Source organism: Crinia signifera, chromosome 19 (assembly GCF_055691185.1).
Source record: "Crinia signifera chromosome 19, ASM5569118v1, whole genome shotgun sequence".
In the NCBI taxonomy this organism is placed as follows: Eukaryota; Metazoa; Chordata; class Amphibia; order Anura; family Myobatrachidae; genus Crinia; species Crinia signifera.
The window spans coordinates 133,096,525-133,122,466 of NC_139226.1; the positions used below are offsets into that span (position 1 = coordinate 133,096,525).

The 25,942-nt window shown below is 46.6% G+C and overlaps 1 protein-coding gene across 2 annotated transcripts in view; it reads right to left on the minus strand.

The window, feature by feature from the left end:
• TMEM240 (transmembrane protein 240) overlaps positions 1-25,942 on the minus strand; it is a 97,065-nt gene that overhangs the window by 22,182 nt on the left and 48,941 nt on the right. For both annotated transcript variants that reach the window (XM_083163392.1, XM_083163393.1), the window contains exon 3: positions 17,153-17,361. In XM_083163392.1, the coding sequence (XP_083019518.1) occupies positions 17,153-17,361 (209 nt within the window). The remainder of the gene's footprint in view (positions 1-17,152; positions 17,362-25,942) is intronic.

Consider the following 25,942-nt stretch of genomic DNA (forward strand, 5'->3'; position numbering starts at 1 on the left):
TTATTCCGTGAAGTCCCATTGGCAAATTTGAAATATATTTCAATAATAAATGAGATGTGACATAGCAGCAGAAAACCCAGGGGCTGCTCGTCTTCTCTGGTGATTGTGCTCGGTTTCATTGGCTGGCATAAGTCTATCAGCTGCGACATTGCTACAGCCTTCAACTTAGAGGAAACTGCAACAAAAGATCATGTCATTAATTTTGGACTAAGGCAATTAATTACAGCCATCTGGCTGATCACATGCAGCTTGTAGCCTATTGGCAGATTATTTCATCTACAATAACTGGAATTAGTATACTGATTTCAAAGTGAACTAAAGCCTAGGAGACCTCATGGTTTTCCGGTTGGGTATTGTGTATATTGCCTGAAGTCAGTAGAAATGATTTAGTTAACGACAGCATGGGGTAATTAGAATGGTATCCTAACTGTGCCGTACTGTGCAGTTCTGTAATGAGCTGGGCGGGGCCTAATTGTGGTAGGTGTGGCCAACCTCTTAGGGAAAAAATGGGAAAATAGAATTTGAGTGCTGGGCTGGTAAGAGGAGTGGAAAGGGGAGTGGAAATGGCAGACCTGGGTCATACCACTGGGTGCTGGACAGTTTCCCGACAGTCGGGATCCCGACAGTCATTACCCCGACATCGGGATCCCGACAGTCAAAACCCCAACACTCGGGGTCCCGACGGCTACCGGCTATTCTCCCTCGTGGGGGTCCACGACCCATATAGAGGGAGAATAGAATAGATAGGTGTATATCAGATTTTACAAACCTCCCAATGTGACCCATTTTAGGAGGGTCAAAATGCTCTCTGTCCCTCTGGTTTGGAGTCCCCCTGACAGAAAAGGACCCGTTGTACAGTAAGCCCTGTGCCCACCATCTTAATCTGGCCATTTCAGCCACACCCATTGCTGACCGGTGCATAAAATCTTATATACATCAATGCAATCTCCATAGCGAAACATTAGTAATACAGTTGACTGTACTGATTCTAAACCGTTCAGTGGCTTTCAGCATGACACTGCTTGTGGATGCCATCTTTCAAACAAGTTCGTTTATTAACTCTCTGCCCTGCTTGATTTTCCCCAGCAAATGGGAACTGCTGTTTTTGTGAAGTGGAAGCTAAGCGTGAAGTTGAAGGTCACACAAGCCCAAAGAAAAAGGACCAGTTCGAAACTACTTTTGGAAACAAGGTACAGACTCTGTTCATTGGAAATTTCACAGTGAGAATAAACCCACTTGGCAACGAGCATGTAATACCTCATAGTAACAAGCATGAGACCCTCTTGGCAACCAGCATGCAATCCCCCGTGAAAACAAGAATGGAACCCGCTTGGCATCGGGCATGAAGCCCCTGATAAATAAGCATGAAGTCACTGGCATTGTGAAATAAACTCCTAGCAATGAGCATGTGGGTAAGTGGCACTTACGTGGCATATTATGTAATGGGCATCACGGTGTGTGCCGTAATGTATAATGGGCATTAAGGTGTGTGGCATCATGTGTAAATGGTAATGGGCATTACGGTGTGTAATGGGCATTACGGGGTGTTTCATCATGTGTAATGGGCATTACGGTGTGTGGTATAATATGTAATGGGCATTACGGTGTGTTGCGTCATGTGTTATGGGCATTCCATTGTGTGGTATAATGTGTAATGGGAATTATGGTGTGTTGCGTCATGTGTAATGGGCATTACAGTGTGTGGTATAATATGTAATGGGTATTACGGTGTGTTGCATCATGTGTAGTGGGCATTCCGTTGTGTGGTATAATGTGTAATGGGCATTACAGTGTGCTGGGTCATGTCTAATGGGCATTATGGTGTGTGGTGTCATGTGTAATGGGCATTACAGGGTGTGGCATCATGTACATCGGGTATTATGGTATGTGGCGTTCGTGGTCACACCCCTATTTTGATGAAGCCACTCCTCTAGCTTTGTGTGTCCACACCCCCTTTTACATGACCACGCCCCCTGTTCTGGAGCGCGCTGAACAACATTCTTAGCTTTTCCATAACCCCACTTCAAAATTTCCTCTTCGACCACTATATATATAAAAACTTAGATGTAGCGGCACTCCATATGCTTGGCAAGTAAAAAATAGAAACGGTAGGTGCCCCACGCTGTACTGTCCGGGATGTGCCTGGGGTATGTAATGTCTGGGTGGTGGCGCACTCAACGAAATAAGTACACCAGAAGACTGGATAGTAGCCCAACGTTTCAAAGCTGGTGCGGCTTCTTTATCAAGGTGCAGAAGACGTTGAGCTACTATCCAGTCTTCTGGTGTACTTATTTCGTTGAGTGCCGCCGCCACCCAGACATTATATATATATATATATATATATATATATATATATATATATATATAGTTCAGAACACAACTCTAGGGCTTGGGTGCAAGTGTCCACCTGTATATGTGCAGAGTAATACTAAAATAATTTTAGGTGACTTTTAGGGTGACATTCTATGGGGTGAGATAAATAGACTTTTGCGAGTTTTTTCGCAAAAACGGCCGAAATCGCATTTTTTTCCATTTTCGCATATTTAATGAGCTCCGAAAATGTAAAAAAAATGCGATTTTTGCCAACAAGTTGGACACACTGGAAATGCGATGGCTGTTTTTCGCAGCACATCGCATCCAGATGTTTTCACATGGAAAAGTATACAAATCGCATATTTAATGGTATGCGATTTGTATAAAGTGTGACTATAATTCGCCCAAAAATCAGACCAGGTTCTGATGGGCGAATTAGCCAGAACCCTGCACAGATCGCAATGTTCTGTGCAGGTTTCTGGTGTAAAAAAAAAAAAAAAACAGTTAAAAAAAAAAACGAGCGCGGGGTCCCCTGCCCAAGCATAACCAGCCCCGGGCTCATTGAGCCGGTGCTGGTGACATAAAATCAGGGTCCCCGACAAATAGGGGTCCCCTTGATTTAATGAAACCAGCACCAGGCTCAAGGTCCGGCGCTGGTTCCCAAAATACGGGGGACAAAATGACTAGGGGTCCCCCGTATTTTAAGAACCAGCACCGGACCCAACCAGCCAGCAGGGTAATGTCACAGCCGGGGGACACTTATTATATAAGGTCCCGCGGCCAAAGCATTATCCCCGTGGCTGGTCAGCATGGGCAGGGGTCCTGGGGAAGTGGGGACCCCCCCAATGAAGGGGTCCCCCCCCCCTCCAGGACTTACCAGCCCATGCTGAAAGTCCGGGGCTGTCCCCGATGCCCCTGGGCGGTGGGCATCGGGCTGATGGATTGTGTAAAAAAAAAAGAAGATAAAGTATTGTTTTCTACTGGCGAACTATGAGTCCCAGCAAGCCCACCCCGCATGCTGGGACTTGGAGAACCACAAGTCCCAGCATGCGGGGCATTAAAGGGCCCGCTGGCACTTGTAGTTCTACAGTACAAAAAATAGTTAAATAAAACACACTGACACCCTGAAAAATAAAAGTTTAATACACACATAACACACACACACACTGATACTTGCCTACCTTGAGCCCGTAGGTCGGTCCCTGGATCCTGGGTCCGGGCTCCGGGGCTCCAGGGCTGAAGAGTCCGGTTCCGGGGCTTTGGTCCTGGTTCCGGGGCTGGTCCTGGGGTTCCGGGGCTCCAGGGCTGAAGAGTCCGGTTCCGGGGCCTTGGTCCTGGTTCCGGGGCTGGTCCTGGGGTTCCGGGGCTGGTCCGGGGTCCAGTATCCGATGAAGTCCACAGGGGTACCTGAGGAAGGAAATCCTACTCACCTGGTCCCCAGCGACGACTTCGGCATCCTCTCCGGCAGACGCGCTGCTCCCGGCTGCTGTGGTACCCGCTCTCGGACTAAAGAGGCGCAGAGATGTTTCATCTTCCGCGCCTCTTCTCAGAATGATTCCATTGGCCGCCTAGCGGCCAATCAGGAGCCGAGAAAGTCAGCTCCTGATTGGCCGCTAGGCGGCCAATAGAATCATCCGGAGGAAAGGCGCGGAAGATGAAAATCTCTGCGCCTCTCCAGTCCGAGAGCGGGTACCACAGCAGCCGGGAGCAGCGCGTCTGCCGGAGAGGATGCCGGTGTCGTCGCCGGGGACCAGGTGAGTAGGATTTCCTTCCTCAGGTACCCCTGTGGACTTCATCGGATCCTGGACCCCTGACCAGCCCCGGAACCCCAGGACCAGCCCCGGAACCAGGACCAAGGCCCCGGAACCGGACTCTTCTGCCCTGGAGCCCCGGAGCCCGGACCCAGGATCCAGGGACCGACCTACGGGCTCAAGGTAGGTAAGTATCAGTGTGTGTGTGTGTTATGTGTGTATTAAACTTTTATTTTTCAGGGTGTCAGTGTGTTTTATTTCACTATTTTTTGTACTGTAGAACTACAAGTGCCAGCGGGCCCTTTAATGCCCCGCATGCTGGGACTTGTGGTTCTCCAAGTCCCAGCATGCGGGGTAGGCTTGCTGGGACTCATAGTTCGCCAGTAGAAAACAATAGTTTATCTTCTTTTTTTTACACTATCCATCAGCCCGATGCCCACCGCCCAGGGGCATCGGGGACAGCCCCGGACTTTCAGCATGGGCTGGTAAGTCCTGGAGGGGGGGGACCCCTTCATTGGGGGGGTCCCCACTTCCCCAGGACCCCTGCCCATGCTGACCAGCCACGGGGATAATGCTTTGGCCGCGGGACCTTATATAATAAGTGTCCCCCGGCTGTGGCATTACCCTGCTGGCTGGTTGGGTCCGGTGCTGGTTCTTAAAATACGGGGGACCCCTAGTCATTTTGTCCCCCGTATTTTGGGAACCAGCGCCGGACCTTGAGCCTGGTGCTGGTTTCATTAAATCAAGGGGACCCCTATTTGTCGGGGACCCTGATTTTATGTCACCAGCACCGGCTCAATGAGCCCGGGGCTGGTTACGCTCTGGCGGGGGACCCCGCGCTCGTTTTTTTTTTTCTTTGCGCTTTCCTGCAAACGTGCGATTTTTAGACATGAAAATCGCACATTTTCAGGACTAAAGACATTGCACCACCTCGCACCTATTCGCACTATTTGGCCCATTTTTCGCATCTCATTAAATATGTGAAAAACGGGCCAATCTTGCGATTTGAAAAAGTGCGAAGTGGTGCGATAAAAAAAACGCGCATTTATCTCATCCCATAGAATGTCACCCTTAGTCTTTTGTGGCCCATATCTAGCTTACCGGGTAAATGGGACCTCTATGGTTTGTTTTAAGAGTGTCTATGGAATGGCAGCCTTATTCTCTAGAAATCGACTGGGTCAATCGGTTTTAGATTTTTTTAGGTGTGAAGGGTAAGAAGAGAAAACAGGCGCTCAGTGAATATGATGCACTAAATAGTCATCATAAATATGAATAGTAGTTTATTTATCTGAGATACAATTTAAAAAATCAATTATAGGTAAAAACAATTGTATATAAAACAAACAAAGCAAAAAAAAATAAAAAATAACATGTCTATTACTAAGGGGATGTTACTTGACCTCCAAAAAACAATTTTAAACATGCAAATCGGGATGCTATTTATTTTATTTTAAAAAAGGAGTATTCTCTACACCTTCATTTAACCCTTCTAGAAAATGTATATGAATGTGGGTTACTAATATGCATGATGCGCTAGTAATGTTCTGCCCTCATATTTTAGAAATAATTACATCTCTGACTACTGGTCTCCACCATACTTGCCTGACTTTATTTTTCTCCTCCCTGGGAGAAGCCCGGAGAGGAGACCCGACAGCAGCATGTCAGGGGGCGGGACAGGCAGACGCAATCAAGCCCCGCCCCCATAAGTCAAACAATGCAATTCGCGGGTCCGCAAATTGGGGGAGGGGCTAATGCCGCAAAATTAAGTGATTCGTGTCAGTTTAGCCCCGACCCTCGCTGCGGACCCGTGAAAATGGTAATTTTGTGCTGCAGGTAAGGGGGGGTGAACATTGAGTTAAAAATATCTTTAAAGAAGATCCAATAAATTGAAATGCTTCCCTGAGCTGTCGCTTAACTCAGGCAGATGGATTTTAAAGAGCCAAAAGTGTCACAGGCCAACAACTATCAGTGTTGGAAGTGTCCTCTGGAAACCTTTCTGTGTTTCTGATGTATTCTACCTATGAAATTGTCCACTGATAAAGACACCTACTGAATATTGATACCTAAATTTTATCCTTTATCACATCAACAGTGCCATTTATTCTTCCAACTGGAATGCTTAGCCGTGGCATATAAATCTTTTCACTATATATTATGTTGTCTTTACGTTACTGAGAAAAATGTATTCGGTTGCTTCCATAGGGAAAAAAACGGGTTTTATTTTGTAGCCTTCTATGAAATATTGCAACATTTAAATCTGACCATATCTTTATGTCTATCACAGCACTGAGATTTCATAGTCAACCACTTACTGTTGACAGGTAGTTAAATAGTTACACACTACCAGCTCTCTTAAGTGTTAAAGTGCATGACTTATCAAGCACAATAACATCACATGTCTGTTTTATTGTTCCTGACACTAACCACAATAACTTCACATTTCTGACTCACCAGACTTTAAAAGTCAGGCTGATTAGATTATAGGTGCATGTTGTTTACTTGTCTCTATAAAAGGATCTGCAAGTGCCTAAAAACCCCCATACACTATGCGATATGGGAACGATTTCACCCGATTCGGATGAATCGGGCAGTGAAATCGGCCCAAATCGCACTTGTAGACATCCCCTCCGATCGGGGTCGGGAGGTCGGACGGGCTGCACATAAGATTTGCCAAATCTTATGTGCAGCCCAGCTAGGGAGCCGTGCAGGGGGACAGCAGCGGGCGGGGGATGCCGGCTATAGAGAGCCAAGCAGGGGGAGGCTGCATATGGCGCCGGGCTGGAGGAAGCTGTGTTGCGGTGGGGTAACAGCGGGAGGCGAGCAGGGAGAACTTGATGACATGACGCTGGCTGCAGGGCAGCGCCGCAGCGGCGGGAGCCGGGAGAAACAGATAACTTAAAAAAAAAAAAAAAAACACCCAAAGAGATGACTAGCAAGCCATTGATTGGCTGAGAGCTCTCTCAGCCAATCAGCGACTGTCTGAGAGAGCTCTCAGCCAATCAATGGCTTGCTAGTCATCTCTATGGGCGTTTTTTTTCCCAAGTTATCTGTTCCTCCCGGCTCCCGCCGCTGCGGCGCTGCCCGGCAGCCAGCGTCATGTCATCAAGTTCTCAACTTCTCCCTGCTCGCCTCCCGCTGTCACCCCACCGCAACACAGCTTCCTCCTGCTGGGTCCCTATGTAGCCTCTCCCTGCTTGGCTCTCAATTAGCCGGCATCCTGCTGCCGTCCCTTGCACGGCTCCCTCCTCCTGCAGCTCCCCGGGGACTGCATATGATAAATCCATGCGATTTATCATATGCAAGCCTTGGCACATCAAGTGCCTAATCGTGTGTCCCCCTCCCGGGGAGCTGCAGGGGAAATCAGGTCCGACTTGTCCCTAGGACAAGTCAGACTAATGTATGGGGGCCTTAAGCCTGACACTGTATTACTGAAGCATCACAGTGAGGTATGGCTGTACTTACTGTAGCCATGGAGTGTTCAATACCTAATCATATTTTACGCTGTTTATCTTCTGACCCTGGTATCCTGCTATCTTCAATAAAATCTACTCTGATTTGGATATCAACATGTGGACTAACCCCCTTGCTCACATCCGCTACGCACCTAATAACTTGTACGCAACTGCCAATACTAGCAAATCTAGAAAATAAAGAACTGAGTTCAGTTTGCTGGAGATGAACCTACACCTATAACAGGTGCAGACTCACTATAAATGAGATGAGCGGGTTCGATTTTACTCATATTTACTGGCGGCTCAAAATGGGATCTTAGCTATCCAAAACACGTGACAGCCATTGGCTGGCGTGTTATCTCCTTCCACTTTATCTCCAGTTTATTTCTACTCCATGCTTAATACATCTGCCCCTTTGTACCTAATGGAATGGGTCATGTTAAAGGGTATGTGGCATCATGGCCAGTGCCAGATTAAGCCTTCGGGGGGCCCGGGGCACGTTAGACAGGGGGGCCCCCTTGCACTTGTCATTACTGCCCGCAAACTGCATGGAAGAATATTACACTATCAAAACACAGAGTAAAGGCAGTATCAACTTGGTCAATGGGTAACTGCAGGGGATATATACAGTAGATACATATATATATATATATCAGTGGCGTAACTATAGCTCCGCAGCCCCCGCAGTGGTGGGGGGGGCGCAGAGAAATTGAGGGCGCCGCCGGGGGGCTGCGGGGCTATAGTTACCCGCGGTCTGCGTCTCGCCCGGCTCTCTGCCGGGACCTGCCTGACCGTCACGGTCCCGGCCGGCTCCTGCTGCAATGAAAACTGACAATGACAGTTTTCTGTCTGCAGTATGGGGGCAGCCATTTTCTAAGAGCCAGTTTTCATTGTAACAGCAGGAGCCGGCCAGGACCGTGACGGTCAGTCAGGTCCCGGCAGAGAGCCGGGCGAGACGCAGACCGCGGGTGCAGGTACGGGTAAGAAGGGGGGGTGGCAGGTTAGGTGTGTGCGGGGGCGCCGAAAAAACGTGCGGCAGGGGGGCGCAAAATAGTTAGTTACGCCCCTGATATATATATATATATATATATATATATATATGTGTAGAAGCGGGGTCGGCACTCTGGAAGATGCGATCACTGCCTAGGTGCCCTCCAACAGTTTTATATAATACCAATCTGTGGTTAGCTGGTGTGCTCCCTGCGGACATAGAGGTGGCACTCAAAGGACTTCAAATAGGTGTTTTATCATTTGATATACGGATTGGTATTTTATAAAATATATATACACACACACACACACATATACTCATAAATACATACCACATGAAAAGCCTGTGCAGTCCCAGTGCTGCCTCTGATTAAAAACCTCCCATGACTAGGCTGCCGCTGCTGTTCTCCATGGGCCTGAGAAGCATGTAATGAGCTCAACCAGTCAGAGCTCAGCACAAACGTCTCAGCCTCTGCCCTCTGGTGCAAAGTGTCATGGGACTTAGTCAACTCCCAGTAATGCACTGCACACTTGTGCAGTCAGTGTGCCTTGGCACCTCATGCTCAGCACCATTAATCATTGTCACATTGGCAGATAGGTGAAGCTGCAGCACTACCCCACTCCCATGCACAAAACCTTTAGCTAAAGAAAAATATATATACCATATATACTCGAGTATAAGCCTACTTTTTCAGAACATTTTTTATGCTGAAAAAGCCCCCCTCGGCTTATACTCGAAAGAGGAGTCAATAGGTTTTACCAGTTTTTTTTTGTGTAAAATTAGGTGCCTCGGCTTATATTCAGGTTGACTTATACTCGAGTATATATGGGTATATATATATTTTTTAAATACATGCCAACCACAGGGGGCCCCTAGCTAAAAGGGGGCCCAGGGGTACTGACCCCTTGTGCCCCCATTATAATCCAGCCCTGATCATGGCCATATAGTTGCAGCTCAAAGTGTTTTAAATGTTTTCCAGCACAATACTGATTTTGTACAACACAATACTGATTTTGTCATGCAATCTGCAACAAAATATTTATTTACTGCATCTGGTGTAGTGAATCTCTAACACAGAGAACATATGACGGGGCACAATGACTGCACCAATTACAGGAAAATGAGTAATTGACCAACAGCTTCCCATATCCCTGCGTCTCATAACAATATCTAGCTGATCCGCATGAAAACGTAAGTGCGGCCTGCAGCTGTGCAGGCAGCTCCTCCTATCAGCTGGATCTGTGCACTACATTTACAATAGGGAAAATCTGTAGCACTTTCCTAACAGCAAGAGGCTATTTTCAAGAGACGGGAGATTTGGTTCCAGTCCTTCTGATCACAGCCACCTGTCTGCGCTGAAATCTCTAGGGCAGCCTCTCGGAAAGGCTAATGAGAAACTAATAGAATTTTAATGGAATTTAAAAAAAAAGGAAAAGAGGTAACAAGAGGTAACAAGTGTCCTATAATTGCAACTATTGTCAGTTTGCATGTCAAGATTCTCATTAAAACCATCACTCCACAACTGACTGTCTATTAATTTACACTAAGTGTCATTTATTTTTAGCCTCTCGTATTGCTAAAATTAGAATATTTTTTTTATGTATCATGGTATATTATCCAGATATACTCATCCTTCCATATGTAAAAAAAATAGTGCAATAAATAATCATATTCATTTATTACCCACACAAAGGGACTGATTCAGGTTGGTTCGATAAGATGAGAACATTGCAGCTTACCGAGCGCTTGAGACGCCGCCTGTCCGAATGCCCCCCCCTGCCACTGCTGATTCCCCATGGTAACATGCGAGAGGATGTGTATTGAGAACATATTTACTCGCATCCCTCCAGTAGCAGAAGAAATCATTGGACGTTCGTTGACCAGCCAATGATTTAGAAGTCAGTGACTCTTATTTGCGAGCGCTATGACAAAGATGGGGTGGGTACTGACGCCCTGTGAGGTTTACAGGAGATCAGATGATACACATACAGCCCAGCTGATCCACAGCATTGACCTATTCAGCCAGGAATCAAGGATGTGTGTGCCCCGCTATAGTCAAAACATACATAGTAACATAGTAACTAAGGTTGAATAAAGACGTTCATCCACCAAGTTCAACCTGTTTTAACTAGACTCATAGGAGTAGGTTCTAGATGTTATATACTCCCCCCCAATTAAACATCTTTGGCTTAAGTAGTGGACTGTATTTGGCGTTATTTAACCCACTGATCCCTTCACTAGACCATAACTTGTTGATTATAGCTCTTACTGTTATTATCCATCAAGTGCTTGTCCAACCTTTTCTTAAATGTCTTTAATGTATCTATCATCATCAACTCCTCTGGCAGTAAGTTCCACACCTTTACTGCCCTCACCATACCTCCCTTCTGAGTGCATGAATCCTCCTCTCCTCAAGTCTAAGCAGATGGCCTGGTGTCTTGGGGGGAGATTCTCTAAGAATCTTCGCCCCCCCTTCGCCGCCCATCGCATATTTAATTATCGCATATGCTGTAACATATGCGATAATTAAGGCAAAGGACAGCTCTTGGGTTAAGAGCTGTCCTTTGCGGTGAGAGTCGCCGGGTGCCAGCAGGTCCCGGCGGCTCCCCCCTCCCTCACACACCCGGCGCTGCTGCTGCTGCGCCGGGCTCTCCTCCTCCCTGCACCCGGAAGAGGATCAGTGCAGGGAGGAGGTCACAGGTCCGGGCAGCACTGCGCTGTGCTGCCCAGACACAGGTGAGGGGGCGATGCGGGGCGGCGGGGGGTCGGCGCGGGGCGGCGGAGGGTTGCGATAGAAGCCCATTGGCTTCTATGGGGCATCGCCAGATTTTTCTGGCGATGCCCCCCCGCCGCGGTAACCCGGCGGGGGATGCTTACAGCATCCCAAAATGCTGTAAAAACCCCGATAACGGGGTTTTTACCGCATTTTTAGCTTAGAGAATCTCCCCCTCGGTCACCGACCTTAAGGTAAATAGGGCACTTGATAGTTCCTTATATCGCCCCTTGATGTATTTATACACGTTAAGCATGTCTCCCATTGAAATGTCCTATTCCAAGTGTAAAGAACATGGAAGGTCTCCATATGCTGGAATATAGGTGCCAGTGGGCCGTTTAGGACCACACTCGTCATCTGTCCTTCTGAATTTTGAATTTATGATGTTTATCTCAGTTTACTTTTGTATGCTGCTTCACATCATTTCTTTTATGCTTGTTTACTGCAAAGTTTGACTGGTCTGGTAACACTGCTGATACAAATGAAATGTTAAAAATATGTTATATTAAAAGGGTATGGTGCAGTATGTCAACAATGTCTGGCTGACATACACAAGGCTGACACTGGAAAAAGGTCAACAAGGAAAATGTCAACACATGAACAGAGCATGGTAAGATTTTTTGTATTTTGCACATTTCTACACCTGCGCACATAGACCCCCCCCCCCCAATCAGTGAACTGCATCCCCAGTTTTGCCATGCTGCAGCCCCCTATCTCCGCAGACTAGCCTAATATGAAATGTTGAGTCAATGGACCTAGGTTATTTTGGGTGCGGTCACACTGCACAATATCCCAGGTTGCTGTGAAAGTTTTAATATGCTGACAGACAGGATAACTAAAACCAAAGTTGTTTCATCTCTCTCACCTGTCACAATCGTCCTCATTTAAAAAAAAAAAAAATTCAAAATCATTATTTTGTGGTTGGTATAAAGCCGGCAGTTTGTATTTTTGACGTGTAATAGGCAAAATGGGAGATTGCAGAGTGTTTTACCTGCTGTATTATCATCTCACCTTTTGGATTAAAAATCAATTTTTTTTTTTTTTTTTTTAATGGATCGTGTTTTCTCCTGAATTTGATGATTCCGATCTGGGGATACCTGCAAAAAGAAACCTTTTGAGGCACATAGGGCCTCGCTAAGAGGTGAGTTATAATCCATATGGGCGGTGGTGATTGATGCGTGTGGTATAAGACAGAGGGAAGATCTTTTAGCATCTAGATGAAAAGAAACCGTGTATATATGGCTCTGATTGGAGGTCAGTATCCATTTGGAGAGATGCTTTTTTGGAAGTCAGTAGAAGCAGAAGTATGGCCGACCTGCTAAAGATACCCCAAAGGTGAACATTGGGATACTTTACAGGGTCAGTCGGGTGACTAGGAGAACCAGACAGACATTGTGGGACACGTTTTACATTAATCTCATCTCGTCAATGGACGACAGGATTGTTGTCTGTATGTGATATTTTGAATTGTTATTGTAAGGGAAGCGCCAGAGAGAGTTCTCCAATTTTTATATTAAGTATTGTAAAAACACAAGCTACTGAATACAGTAAATGCAAATTTAGTGAGGATTTATACAAATTAAAATATGCATTTTATTTGTTTTAGTCACTCAATTGAGGGACAGGGTGGCTAGGGGTAGGGCTACAGGGAGACTGAGGTGAATCTATTCAAACCAGTTTAACTTTATATATATTTATTTCTACCAACCTTAACTTTGTCCTAGATAGAAAACATACAACATAATGGCATAACACACGCAGACACGCAGACACGCAGACACATAGACAAAAGGTGGTGTTACTTAAGTAAATTCAGTTGAAAATGAGAAACGCTACAGCACTGTTGCTGCTCCTTCTTCAGGTAAGCTTCATTCTCTGTACCAAAATGGCCACAGAGGATGCCACTGACAATGTAAGGACCCAACTTGAGACTCCAGTGGAAAATAGTTGTCTTCCAATCAGCTCTAATTAGTAACTGCTGTTTTAATGCTGTTCCAGCATCTTGCACCTTTACCCTATACCTATTGTACTGTATATACTGTCACTGGCTGGTGAACTGTGTGACACCCCACTTAACTAAAGGTTTGCTTTATTCACTAGATTTGATCTAATAGAGTTTTATAACAGTGAGTACAGCTGTAATTGCTTTATCTTTAAAAAACCACTCCACTGGATGTGTAACTGGTCTATTCCAGTTATAAGGCATCCGCTGGTCTGTACAGTAACTCTGCTACATATTGTACTCAAGCTTGTACACTCATTTCCAACAAACTCATCACATTTTACTGTGAAATATTTTTTAAAAAATATTCTGGAACATATTTTCAATACAGATGTGTAATTTCTAAATAAAGATTATGAATAGATACAATGTGTGAGTGCGAAGGAATAAAGTGGGATGCATATTTTGATGCCATGATTAGCAGCGTTTATCATTTATAGCCAAGTGGCCTCATACAGATAGAGCCACAGACCCATTGAGGCACGTTGAGGCACTCAGACCCGTTGAGGCACTTGTCGTGCCTCAACGCGTCCAAGGCATACTCAGCATGCAATACACAATTCCACCACAGGGTGGATAATGCTCCACTCAGATGGATATACAGTACAGTACAATACAAGCTCTGGCAAATGGACCGTGACAACTGTAATGTACCGGTACACACAGACCAGTGGTCAAGTGGAGAGAGTAAAAGAAAAAGAATACAATACTCTAAATCAGTAAACAAAATTAGTATATTCAGACGCAAACAAACATTTTAAAGCAACAGTCTATTGACGTTAGGCTTGTGTATGCGTACAGGTCCACTAGGCAAATCATATAATAAAAATAGCATACAGTATATACTGTAAACCAAAACCAAACTGTTTGGAAAAGTAGGTTGGGTCCATAAGTACAGGTACTGTACTGTAATCCTGCCCATACACTTATGCGATTAGATTCGATGGGACATCAAGTGGTGCCCAGTGCAGCACCCGATGTCGCATGCCATCCTGCGATGGACCTCGGGTGCTGGAGAGGTGGTGTGTCAGCTGTGTAGGCAAGACCAGAGCTGGGGACCATAGCGGTGGAGCTTTCAGGCGGCGGGATTTGTCAGCGGCGGCAGTTGACTTTGAAACACTGTGTCGGCCCTCTGATTGGCTGAGGCCGCTGTGAGAGCGCTCTCTCAGCCAATCAGCGGCCTCACATTCACACGGCCACTGATCGGCTGAGAGAGCTCTCTGTCATCTGCTGCCGCGTCCCGCTGCCTGAAAGCTCCACCGCTCCGGTACCCGCTACACAACCGCCATGCCTCCCCTGCTGCTGCTGAGTCCCTCCGGTCCCCAGCATTAAGGTACCGGCTCCCCGCCAGCATTCCGATACCCATCCCGGCCCCGCTCCCCGAACCCACCGCTGATTGTATTTGAGCAATCGCATGTGATTAAAAACCACATTCGATTGCTCATGCAATTCGATAGATATTATGTGCAGCTCATAATATTGATCGATGCGACATTCAACGGCGTACCTGCGCATCGCGTCAAATGTCAGCTTAAAAATGCATGCAATCTTTTGATTTTTTGGCCAGATGTGGCCAAAATCGAATGATTGCATGCGATATCTCACATATGTATGGGCAGCATTAGTTTTCAAGCACATTTGCAACAAAGAAACACTTTTTCAAAAATTGTAAAACTTTTTTTTTTATTGTTAAAAAATACTGCTCCTTGTACTCTACTGTAAATGTCATTTTTACAGTAATGTACATTTATGCACGCAGGAAATGTATTTTAGAGGCATACTGTAGGAATGGACTCCTGTACAGTAAGTCGGTCATTGCACTGTAGCATAACATTTTGTATGCACAGTACTGTACTGTATGTATGTTTGTACTGTCCTGTACAGTTGTTATTACTGTACTCTCTACATTCCATATTTCACAGCAGGAACCCCATCGTTGGTGTCCAACTCTTCCCTCGCGACCCACCCGTGCGGATGTTGCAGCCCATCCCCTATCCAAGGGGCATGGGCTAGCGACATATTGATGTCGGGAGAGCGCACCCCACTATCTTCATACGATATTCATTTAAACAAGGACCGTACTTTACCGCCGCCAAGAAAAGAAAGTTAGGGAGGGAGGGTGGGGAAATCAGACCAGAGCGGAAGATCACCTGACTTCCTGCCTATTCCTAGCTCAAGGAGCTCCTCCCTTGATCCCTAATTGGCTAACACTGATCTTGACAAAACCCCCAGCAAATCAGCCTAAAGTGCAGGCAGCTCAGATGCCTTCAGTGGTTTATGTCACCTCTTGCACTGCCCTTACACAAGTGTAGACTATTCTGTTGTTAGCTCCATAGATGTGGGCTCCCATAAAGCCCTGGTTGAAACACGGCAGCCATTTTGTTAAGCCGAGTCTGGCCTGCTAGAGTATGTACTTCGACCATACTGTATACTCGCTCGCTTATCCTCATAGCCCGTTATAAATATCATAATGAGACACAGGTGTATGCAAAAGTATTTTCTGTGAAAAATGTATTTAACATACTGTACAGTACAATATTGTACAATAAAGTAGTTATTACACTATAGTGCATTTCAATGGAGACTTCATGCACACGCAATGCGGATTCTTTTGCGTACTGAATTGACGTCTGACGCATGCGCAGTGGTGATTTTAAAACGCAACATCTGCTGGTTGATCACTGGTATTGCACTCGCCAGTAACGTTATTACGCGCAGCTGTGTGACCAGGAGTTTAGTCACCATCCAAGTGCCAATGGGTGCCAATGGGTACGCTGTTCTTGCACATGTCAGTAGGGGACATACAGTAATTATTTTGCCCTAGGAAGCTTGTAAGAAAGCAGAGCCAATTCTGCCAGCAGTTATATGTGTGTCACAGCCCAAAATGCATAACACTTGCTTTGGATTAGCAAACAAATCGGATTTTCAGTAATATTATTATTGTTTTATCCTTTTTACTAATTGTTTCCAGCACATTTTCTAGTGATTTTGCTTGAGGATGCAATGACCAATACTGGACGTGGTAACATTGTCTGCGGTCCACTCAGCTACCCCTTTAACTCCTAAGTTTCCACAATATCCTGATACGGGTTTACTTTATAAAATTATGCCATGTGTTCGGAAAGCTCTCAAATCATAAGGCCAGGGCATACGTCACTACCTGCTAGTGCAGGCATGTCCAAACTATGACCCTCCAGCTGTTGTGAAACTACAAGTCCCATCATGCCCTGCCACAGTTTTGCTACTAGTGAATGCTAAAACTATGGCAAGGCATGCTGGGATTTGTAGTTTCACAACAGCTGGAGGGCCACAGTTTGGAAATGCCTGTCCCGGAGTGTTTCACTCCTAGCCTGCTCCGGGCTCCGAGTCCTTATGACAAAATGTCCCTCAAAAAATGGCCGCCCCCTTACAGCAGACCGTTTTGAAGGATGCTAGAGGAGGCCGCTAAATACTGTCTGCTGTAAGGGGGCAGCCATTTTTTGAGGGACATTTTGTCATAAGGAGCTAGGAGCGCCGGGACGCAGAAAAAGTAGGTCCCGGCTCCCGGCCACAAACGCGGCATAGCTCCCGCAGACCCCGGTGCCCACATCTTTCAGCGCCTCCCCACCACCACGGGGTTTGCCGCACGGTGGCTACGCCACTGGGTTCATTTGTCTTGATTTGATGCTAAACTATGACATGACTTAGACAAGTGGATGCTCTTTCTGGACTTAAATTGTGCATTCCCGATACTAATGGTTCAGCCCCTTCAGATGTGTGTTGGTAGTAGGTGCACATATACAAGTAAAGTCCCTCATGAATTAAATGGAAGCTTTATCATTTCACACGCATCCTGTTCAACTAGTAACATTGTAAGAGCCATGCACTTACCATATCGTCTGCTGGTCCGCCATGCTCGGACGGCATAATGCAGAACCCCATCCATCCAGACTAAGAACCAGCTTATACAAAATCCCAACAAGAGTCCCAGCATCAGGTCAATCTCCTGCTTGGTTACATTGTCAGTGACAAAGTAATTCTCCGATGAGTCCACCACTGACTGGTCTCCGTCGTACGGGATGACATAATGAACGTGGTATCTAAGAAATTGGTGGGGTAACATGGAAAAGAGACAATTAGTAAAGGAAGACATATAGGATACTCCTCTAATTGCTAGCTAAATCACTAGACTCGCAGGCATGGCCAAACCATGGCCCTCCAGCTGTTGTGAAACTACACGTCCCATCATGCCTTGCCACAGTTTTGCTATGAGGGAATGCTAAAACTATGGCAAGGCATGCTGGGATGTGTAGTTTCACAACAGCTGGAGGACCACAGTTTGGACATGTCTGCAGTAGCGCAAAATAAAGAGGGTAAGCCCGCAAATTTACTGTACTTACCAAACAGATGACCCTACATCATAAAACACAGCGCATTAGTATTGTGCGTATTCAGTAAAACTATAAAGATTATTATAACTGGAAAAAATGAAGCGTTAGAGTATATAGCAGGGGCGTTTCAGGAGAAGAGAGGCCCAGCGTGCAGTCTCTGCTGCTGGCCCCCTCCTCTCTGACAGCATAATGCCAGAGTCTACTGCGCATGCACAGGTCTCCGGGAACATGGCGCCCCTGCTGGGGACATATCCAGTGCACATGTGCAAATCACTAGGAAATGGCCATTTTTTTAAGTGATTTCTGTCTCTGGTGCCGAGATGCCACCACGAGACTCTGGAGCATACTTTCCTACCTGACCCTCTCCATGAGGGACACAATGCTCTGTTCCTGGACTTCCCTGGTAATGTAGGATTCCCATCACCTGTGGGGAGCAAGGTAACTGATAAGAAATGTGTCACCACAAGTGCTGGCAATCATACATTACCAGGGAAGTCCAGGAACAGAGCATTGTGTCCTCCTGGAGAGGGGCATGCTGGGAGGTATGGTGTAGGATTGCCAGCACCTGTGGGGAGCTAGGTAATTGATAAGAAAGGTGTCACCACAGGTGCTGTCAATCCTACTCTACCAGGGAAGCCCAGGAACAGAGCATTGTGTCCTCCTGGAGAAGGGCATGCTGGGAGGTATGGTGTAGGATTGCCAGCACCTGTGGGGAGCTAGGTAATTGATAAGAAAGGTGTCACCACAGGTGCTGGCAATCCTACTCTACCAGGGAAGCCCAGGAACAGAGCATTGTGTCCTCCTGGAGAGGGGCATGCTGGGAGGTATGGATAATGTATGATTGCCAGCACCTGTGGGGAGCTAGGTAACTGATAAGAAAGGTGTCACCACAGGTGCTGGCAATCATACATTACCAGGGAAGCCCAGGAGCAGAGCATGGTGTCCTCTTGGAGAGGGGCATGCTGGGAGGTATGGATAATGTAGGATTGCCAGCACCTGTGGGAAGCTAGGTAACTGATAAGAAAGGTGTCACCACAGGTGCTGGCAATCATACATTACCAGGGAAGCCCAGGAACAGAGCATTGTGTCCTCCTGGAGAGGGGCATGCTGGGAGGTATGGATAATGTATGATTGCCAGCACCTGTGGGGAGCTAGGTAATTGGTAAGAAAGGTGTCACCACAGGTGCTGTCAATCATACATTACCAGGGAAGTCCAGGAACAGAGCATGGTGTCCCTCATAGAGAGGGTCAGGTAGGCAAGTATGGGTAAGTTAAGCATACCTCCCAACATGACCAGGAGCATACCTCCGAACATGACCAGGAGCATACCTCCCAACATGACCAGGAGGGATACATTGCTCTGTTTCCGGACATTCCTTTCAATGTATGATTGCCAGCACCTGTTTTAAGCAGGTTAAAGGATAAGAAAGATGTTTCACCACAGGTAACGGTAATCCTAAATTAAGAGAAAAGAGCAATAGAGCATTGTGTTCCTCCTGGAGAGGGTCATGTTGGGAAGTATGTGTTAAGTACGGTAGGACCTGTGTTGCCAAGTACAGGCAGCCTATAGCCAAAATGTACTGTACATGTAAAGACAGGACTAGTACTTAATTCTTTTCAATCAGTCAATTTGTCTCCTAAGATACTGCTCTGTATAGAATAAGTTGAGGCTCATTTAGCTGATTGAACTTATGCTTGCCTTGTATAGAGGAGGCATTTCTGCACAGTGCAGGGACACCAAATGTCACTAGCTTTGGGTTATATGCTACATAACCCTTTCTCTTCATCCCGTAATGTTAACCTTCTATAGGAAATAAGGTGCTCGCTAAGCAGCGAACAACCGCTGCTTAGCAAGCCAACCTGAATTAGGCCCTTAATAAGTTACTCAGTTATTTTGATTTAACCACCTATGCGGATAAGTGGGGGAGCTGGTAACCACTGCTGCCTGTGATGACTGAATAGACATCTGTCAGTGCAGGAACAAGAGCCAGTGGCTGCCCAGCTGCTCAGAGAGTGCCGGTCACACCCCCAAAATGTAAAAAATAAGAGTTTGCACACTCACAAACCTATACTCGAGGCCACACCCACCGATGGCTTAATCCCTTTTTTCGGGTATGCCACGCCTCAGCCACAACCGGTCCCAATTCTTAAGAGTCAAAAGTTGGAAGTTGGAAGGTATGCTTTAGTATTTATACAATATGGGTTGGGATTGGCACTGGCAGGGTAATGGTGATAATAATTAGGTACTCCAATTTACTGTACCAATGTGAATACCGCTTCCACTGGAATGATCTGCGGTGTCCGGTTGGTGGTGTTCCAATTGTTCAGCTTCATAACTGAAATGGTAAGTCAGGAAGGGGACAAAAAAGGAAGAACACAAAAAGGTTTTTGGGGCACACTTCACAAATGGTAATTGAAGAATTTTTAAACGTAACTTTTATTGAGTAGTTTAGCTAAAATAGTGGTATGCGTAGCAAGGTTTATTCATAGAGTAAGTCACAAGAAATAAAGAAAGAAGCTGTCACAGTGTTATGTTCGAGAGCGAAATAATCAAAAAAATCAATTATAAAGTATAATGGTGTTCACAAAAATGAATAATAATAATAGCAACAAGAATATGACGTTGGATAACGCATGACACTGAGTCCCCTGCTTATTCGATACAATATAAATCCCTTAAATCAAATATATCTTATAATGCAGCCCTCTTGGTTGTCAATGGTAATCCTGATACCGGGTAAAGATAGGTAGATGGAGGAGGAGGATTGGGATTAGCAGGAAGAGTGCTCCTCCTCTGACAGAGGTGTATCTGCTGTCAAAGTCTGTTACAGCTCCGGGTACTCTGGGTATATTTGATTTAAGGGATTTATATTGTATCAAACAAGCAGAGGACTCGGTGTCATGCACCATCCAACGTCATATTCCCTTAATGGTTAAAAGATTGCTATTCTTGTTGTTATTATTAATTTTTGTGAACACCATTATACGTGACTTACTGGGTAATTGATCTTTTTGATTACTTCGCTCTCGAACATAAAACTGTGACAGCGTTATTCTTTATACTTGATGAATAAACCTTGCTACGTGTACCACTATTTTAGCTATAATAATCTCCTATATATTTGGCTACATCTGTCACTCAAAGTGGGTGTCTGTGTCTATAACGCTCTGTTCCTGGACTTTCCTCTTAATGTGTGATTGCCTTCATCTGTGCTGAACACCGTTCTGAGAAATTAACCTGTTTAAAACAGGTGATGGCAATCATACATTAAGGGGAAGTCTAGAAACAGAGCATTGTGTCCCTCCTGGAGAGGGTCATGTTGGGAGGTAGACAGAGAACCAGCCCAGTGAGCCCACAGACAGTGCCAGACACCCACTGCCTTCCCATGTTGCCCAGCACTGCTACTCCACAGCCACCAGGTGAGCGCCCCCCTCCCGCGATTTGCGGCAAAACCTCCCCCCCGCGCGCCCCCCCCCCCTCCCGCGATTCGCGGCAAAATCACCCGCTCCCCGCGACCCCCCCTACCGCGATTCGCAGCAAAAACACCCCCGCGACCCCCCCTCCCGCGATTCGCTGCAAAAAGAACCCCCCCACGACCCCTCCCGCAATTCGCGGCATAACCACCACCCCGCGACCCCCCCCCTCCCGCGAATCGCGGCAAACCCTCCCCGTGACCCCCACCCGATTCGCGGAAAAAACACCCCCCCCGCGACCTCCCTCCCGCGATTCGCGGCAAAAAGAACCCCCCCGCGACCCCCCCTTGCACGATTGGCGGCACCCCCCCTGCGACCCCCCTCCCGCGATTCGCGGCACCCCCCCCCCCGCAATTCGCAGCAGCCCCAGGATTAAATGGCACATGCAAAACACTGACATGGCTATGGTCGACAATGAAAAAGGTTGACATGAGTTTTTGAAGATTTATTTTTAATTTTTTTAATTTTTTCATATTCATTGTCATGTGTCGACATGGACACCAATGAAGTGGCACACTTATGTCAACATTTACATGTGTTGACCTTTCTGTGTTGATTTTTTCTTGTGGCGATTCGCGTCACACCCCCCCCACCCCCCCCACTCCCGCGATTCACGGCACACACACACCCCCCCGCGATTCTCGGCACCCCACCCCGTGACCCCCCCTACCATGATTCGCCGCAACCCCCGCCCCCGTAACCCCCCTCCCGCGATTTGCGGCAACCCACCCCGCGACCCCCCTCCCGCGATTCTCTGCAATCCCTCCCCTCCCGCGATTCGCAGCATCCACCCCCCCACAACCCCCCCCCTCCTGCAATTCGCGGCACCCCCCGCGACCCCCCCTCCTGCAATTCGCGGCACCCTCCGCGACCCCCCCTCCCGCGATTCGCGGACACCTAAGTTGCAATACAGGGCATCTTTCATACAATTCTAACCATATTTCTCATATACAAACGTTCACAAATTAAGGGGGCGCAGCCCCTTACGACGGTGTGAAGAGCGCCTGTAGGGCGCGATGAATCACCTAGTCTCTATAATAATCATTTGTGAAGTGTGCCCCGAAAACCTTTTTGTGTGCTTCCTTTTTTTGTCACCTTTGTGATTTACCTTTTCAGATACACTTAAGTGTCATTTACATACTGCTGCAGGACAGCTGATCCCCATTCCGTTATTGTACAGTTAATCAGAGGATGTGTACTGTAGGTCTTGTATTTATTTTGTATCTGAGTGCATACCCTATTCTGTATTTTCCTGAATAAAGGTAACTAATGGGTATTCCTAGCACTGCGCTGAGCAATAACACATACTGCTTACACTTAGGCTGGTTTCACACACTCCGGCTCCTGCCGGACGGTGAAATCCCGCACGGCCAGGGAGCCGTGCCGCACACAGTAGTTGTGAATGGACACTATTGTGTCCATTCACACGGGACGGCCACGGCCCGGCCGCACGGCTGCAGCCGGATCCCGCCACTGGAAGGGATGGCTGCCGGGCTGTGGCCATCCCCTCCATGATAAACTAGTGTGTGCTGCACGGCTCCCTGGCCGTACGGGTTTTAGCCGTCCGGCAGGAGCCGGAGTGTGTGAAACCAGCCTTACTCTTCCTATGCCTCTGCCAGACGTATATTTAGCTTATGTGTAAGCTCCACTGGGGCAGGGACAGATGTGAATGTTCAAATATTCTCTGTGCAGCGCTGCGGAATATGTGTGCGCTATATAAGAAACTGTCAATAAATAAATAATAAATAAAATGTGCAAATACGGTAATACTGACACTGCACTGAGCACTAACACGTACTGCTTACTCTTACACTTCCTATGCCTCTGCTGGACTTACCGTACGTATATGGTGCATACACCGGCAGGGATAGACTGGGTGCCGGGATGCGTGCGCTGCTGATCCCAGCATGCAGGAGTGAGGGGAATAGCTTTATGTGATGCCCCCCTCTCTCCTGGACCCGATTGGCGCACAGAAAGAGTCTCCAGACCACCCGCCAGTCCAGCGACTCTCTCTGTACTTCCTCTCTGGATTAACATATTGGCCCACCTGGTCATTAGCCCCTCTGGCATTTGCTAGGAGTGCCAGATGACCATTCCCCCCCACTATATACCATTCCGGACCTCTATACTGGTATAATGGGCCCCATACATCAGCAATCACAATTTATGGATTTCGAGATACAGGGATTTTTTGGCCAGATAAATGGATTTTACAATCTATCTGACTTTGCCCACACATTACAGATTTATTTCAGCGATCGGCAGATTTTTCCATCTAAAGATTGCATCTTCATATCTGGAAATTGCCCAATCGATTGTCATTTCAGCTGTTCATAATGTAAATAGATGAAGAAGACGAATTGGGAATGCCCACACATATAAAAACGATCTGCAGATAATACCAGATTATTAAACATGTTTAAAAACCTGATTAAGCAATCGATTGGCGATTTTGATTGGGATTGCCAAAAGGGGGAGCCCACACATCTAAAATTAATTGTGGCAATCATCTCCATATCTGAAAATTGTCACAATTAATTGCTGATGTATGGGGCCCTTAACTCAGCCCAATATATGATTTACATATGGAATTCAATTTATACCTTTATGTGCAACAGACAGATATGCTTAATATATTATCTAAATCCTGACATTGATGGGTCAGTTTGATAAATCTCTATTGCTTGCATACTTTTTTTTTTACAATTGTATAAATATGTTTAGAAATGATACTTTCTGACTTTTCTTGGTGCCTCATATTATTATGATATTATTATGTATTATTATGGCCACACAAGGTCAATATAATTTTGTGCCCTGGAGGGAGGGAGACCCCTTTATTCGGAGGTCCCCACTCCCCCAGGGACACAGCCAGGGTGATCATGTCTTGTCCGGGGGAACTTGTATAAAAGTTTTCCTTGGCTGTGGCATGACACCGCTGGCTGTTGAAGCCTGGTGCTGGTCATAAAAATACAGGGGACCACTTTTTGTTGTCCCCTGTATTTTTGTAATCAGGACCAATTCAAGAGCCTGGTGCAGGTTTCAGAAATACAAGGGGACCAAATGCAATGTCACCTTTATTTTTTTAACCAGGACCAGCTCAAAGAGCCCGGGGCTGGTTATACTGGTGGGGGTGCAACACCATTTTTAAAAATGAATTAGGTAATTACTTCTTTTTACACAAAGAAGCCTGCACGGATCTGACCGATCCGTTCATGATTCATGCTCATCCGTATTTGGTTGTTGGGAAACATGGCAGCCACATACAAACGACTTCACCATCGGAAAATAAGAATCGTGAGAATTTGGCAGCTTAGTAAATTTACCGACTTCTCAGGTTGTATTTTTGGCCCGTTTATGGCTGATCACCGTCGTGGTCATTCATACCGAGGATTGGCTGTAATCGTCCATCTTAGTAAATGCATCCATCTTAATTGCTACAAAGTAGGTGAAAATTAAAAATTTCCCCGACCTTTTTTTTTAGATGTGTGGTTGTTCAGAGCAACCTTAGATGTGCGTGTGCGAGGGAAGTGGGCGGGCAGCTATCATCCGGTGATGTCAGCTGCCTGCTCCCCGCACCCGCGTCACTGCCCTATTAGCACCAGTATGTCCAGCGTTGTCATGGGAATGCCCATGAAACACTGGGCGCACACATATGCTAATGGTACAGTTGTTCGCCATGGGCGCACGCACCCCGCATCTGCACATGCTTAGAAATGACCCTTACCGCCACACCACCCAGCACCCGTCGCTGCCAGCTGCTGCCCACCCCGCTGCTCATCTGTCACCACCCGAGCAGTTATACACAGTTGAGTTCATGCAGTGCGATTGGATGGAATTGCTCACGCATTATGAGCGCATTTTTGGTAGAGGAATACATAATGTGTTATATATACGGGGCAGTACGGACGGTGTGATGGTTAGCATTACTGCCTCACAGGCGCTGAGGTCATGGGTTCTATCCCCACCATGTGTTATATATACGGGGCAGTACGGACGGTGTAATGGTTACATTACTGCCTCACAGCACTGAGGTCATGGGTTCTATCCCCACCATGTGTTATATATACGGGGCAGTACGGACGGTGTAATGGTTAGCATTACTGCCTCACAGCACTGAGGTCATGGGTTCTATCCCCACCATGTGTTATATATACGGGGCAGTACGGATGGTGTAATGGTTAGTATTACTGCCTCACAGCACTGAGGTCATGGGTTCTATCCCCACCATGTGTTATATATACGGGGCAGTACAGATGGTGTAATGGTTAGTATTACTGCCTCACAGCACTGAGGTCATGGGTTCTATTCCCACCATGTGTTATATATACAGGGCAGTACGGATGGTGTAATGGTTAGCATTACTGCCTCACAGCGCTGAGGTCATGGGTTCTATCCCCACCATGTGTTATATATACGGGCCAGTACGGACGGTGTAATGGTTAGCATTACTGCCTCACAGGCGCTGAGGTCATGGGTTCTATCCCCACCATGTGTTATATATACGGGGCAGTACGGATAGTGTAATGGTTAGCATTACTGCCTCACAGCACTGAGGTCATGGGTTCTATCCCCACCATGTGTTATATATACGGGGCAGTACGGACGGTGTAATGGTTAGCATTACTGCCTCACAGCGCTGAGGTCATGGGTTCTATCCCCACCATGTGTTATATACTGGGCAGTACGGATGGTGTAATGGTTAGCATTACTGCCTCACAGCGCTGAGGTCATGGGTTCTATTCCCACCATGTGTTATATATACGGGCCAGTACGGACGGTGTAATGGTTAGCATTACTGCCTCACAGGCGCTGA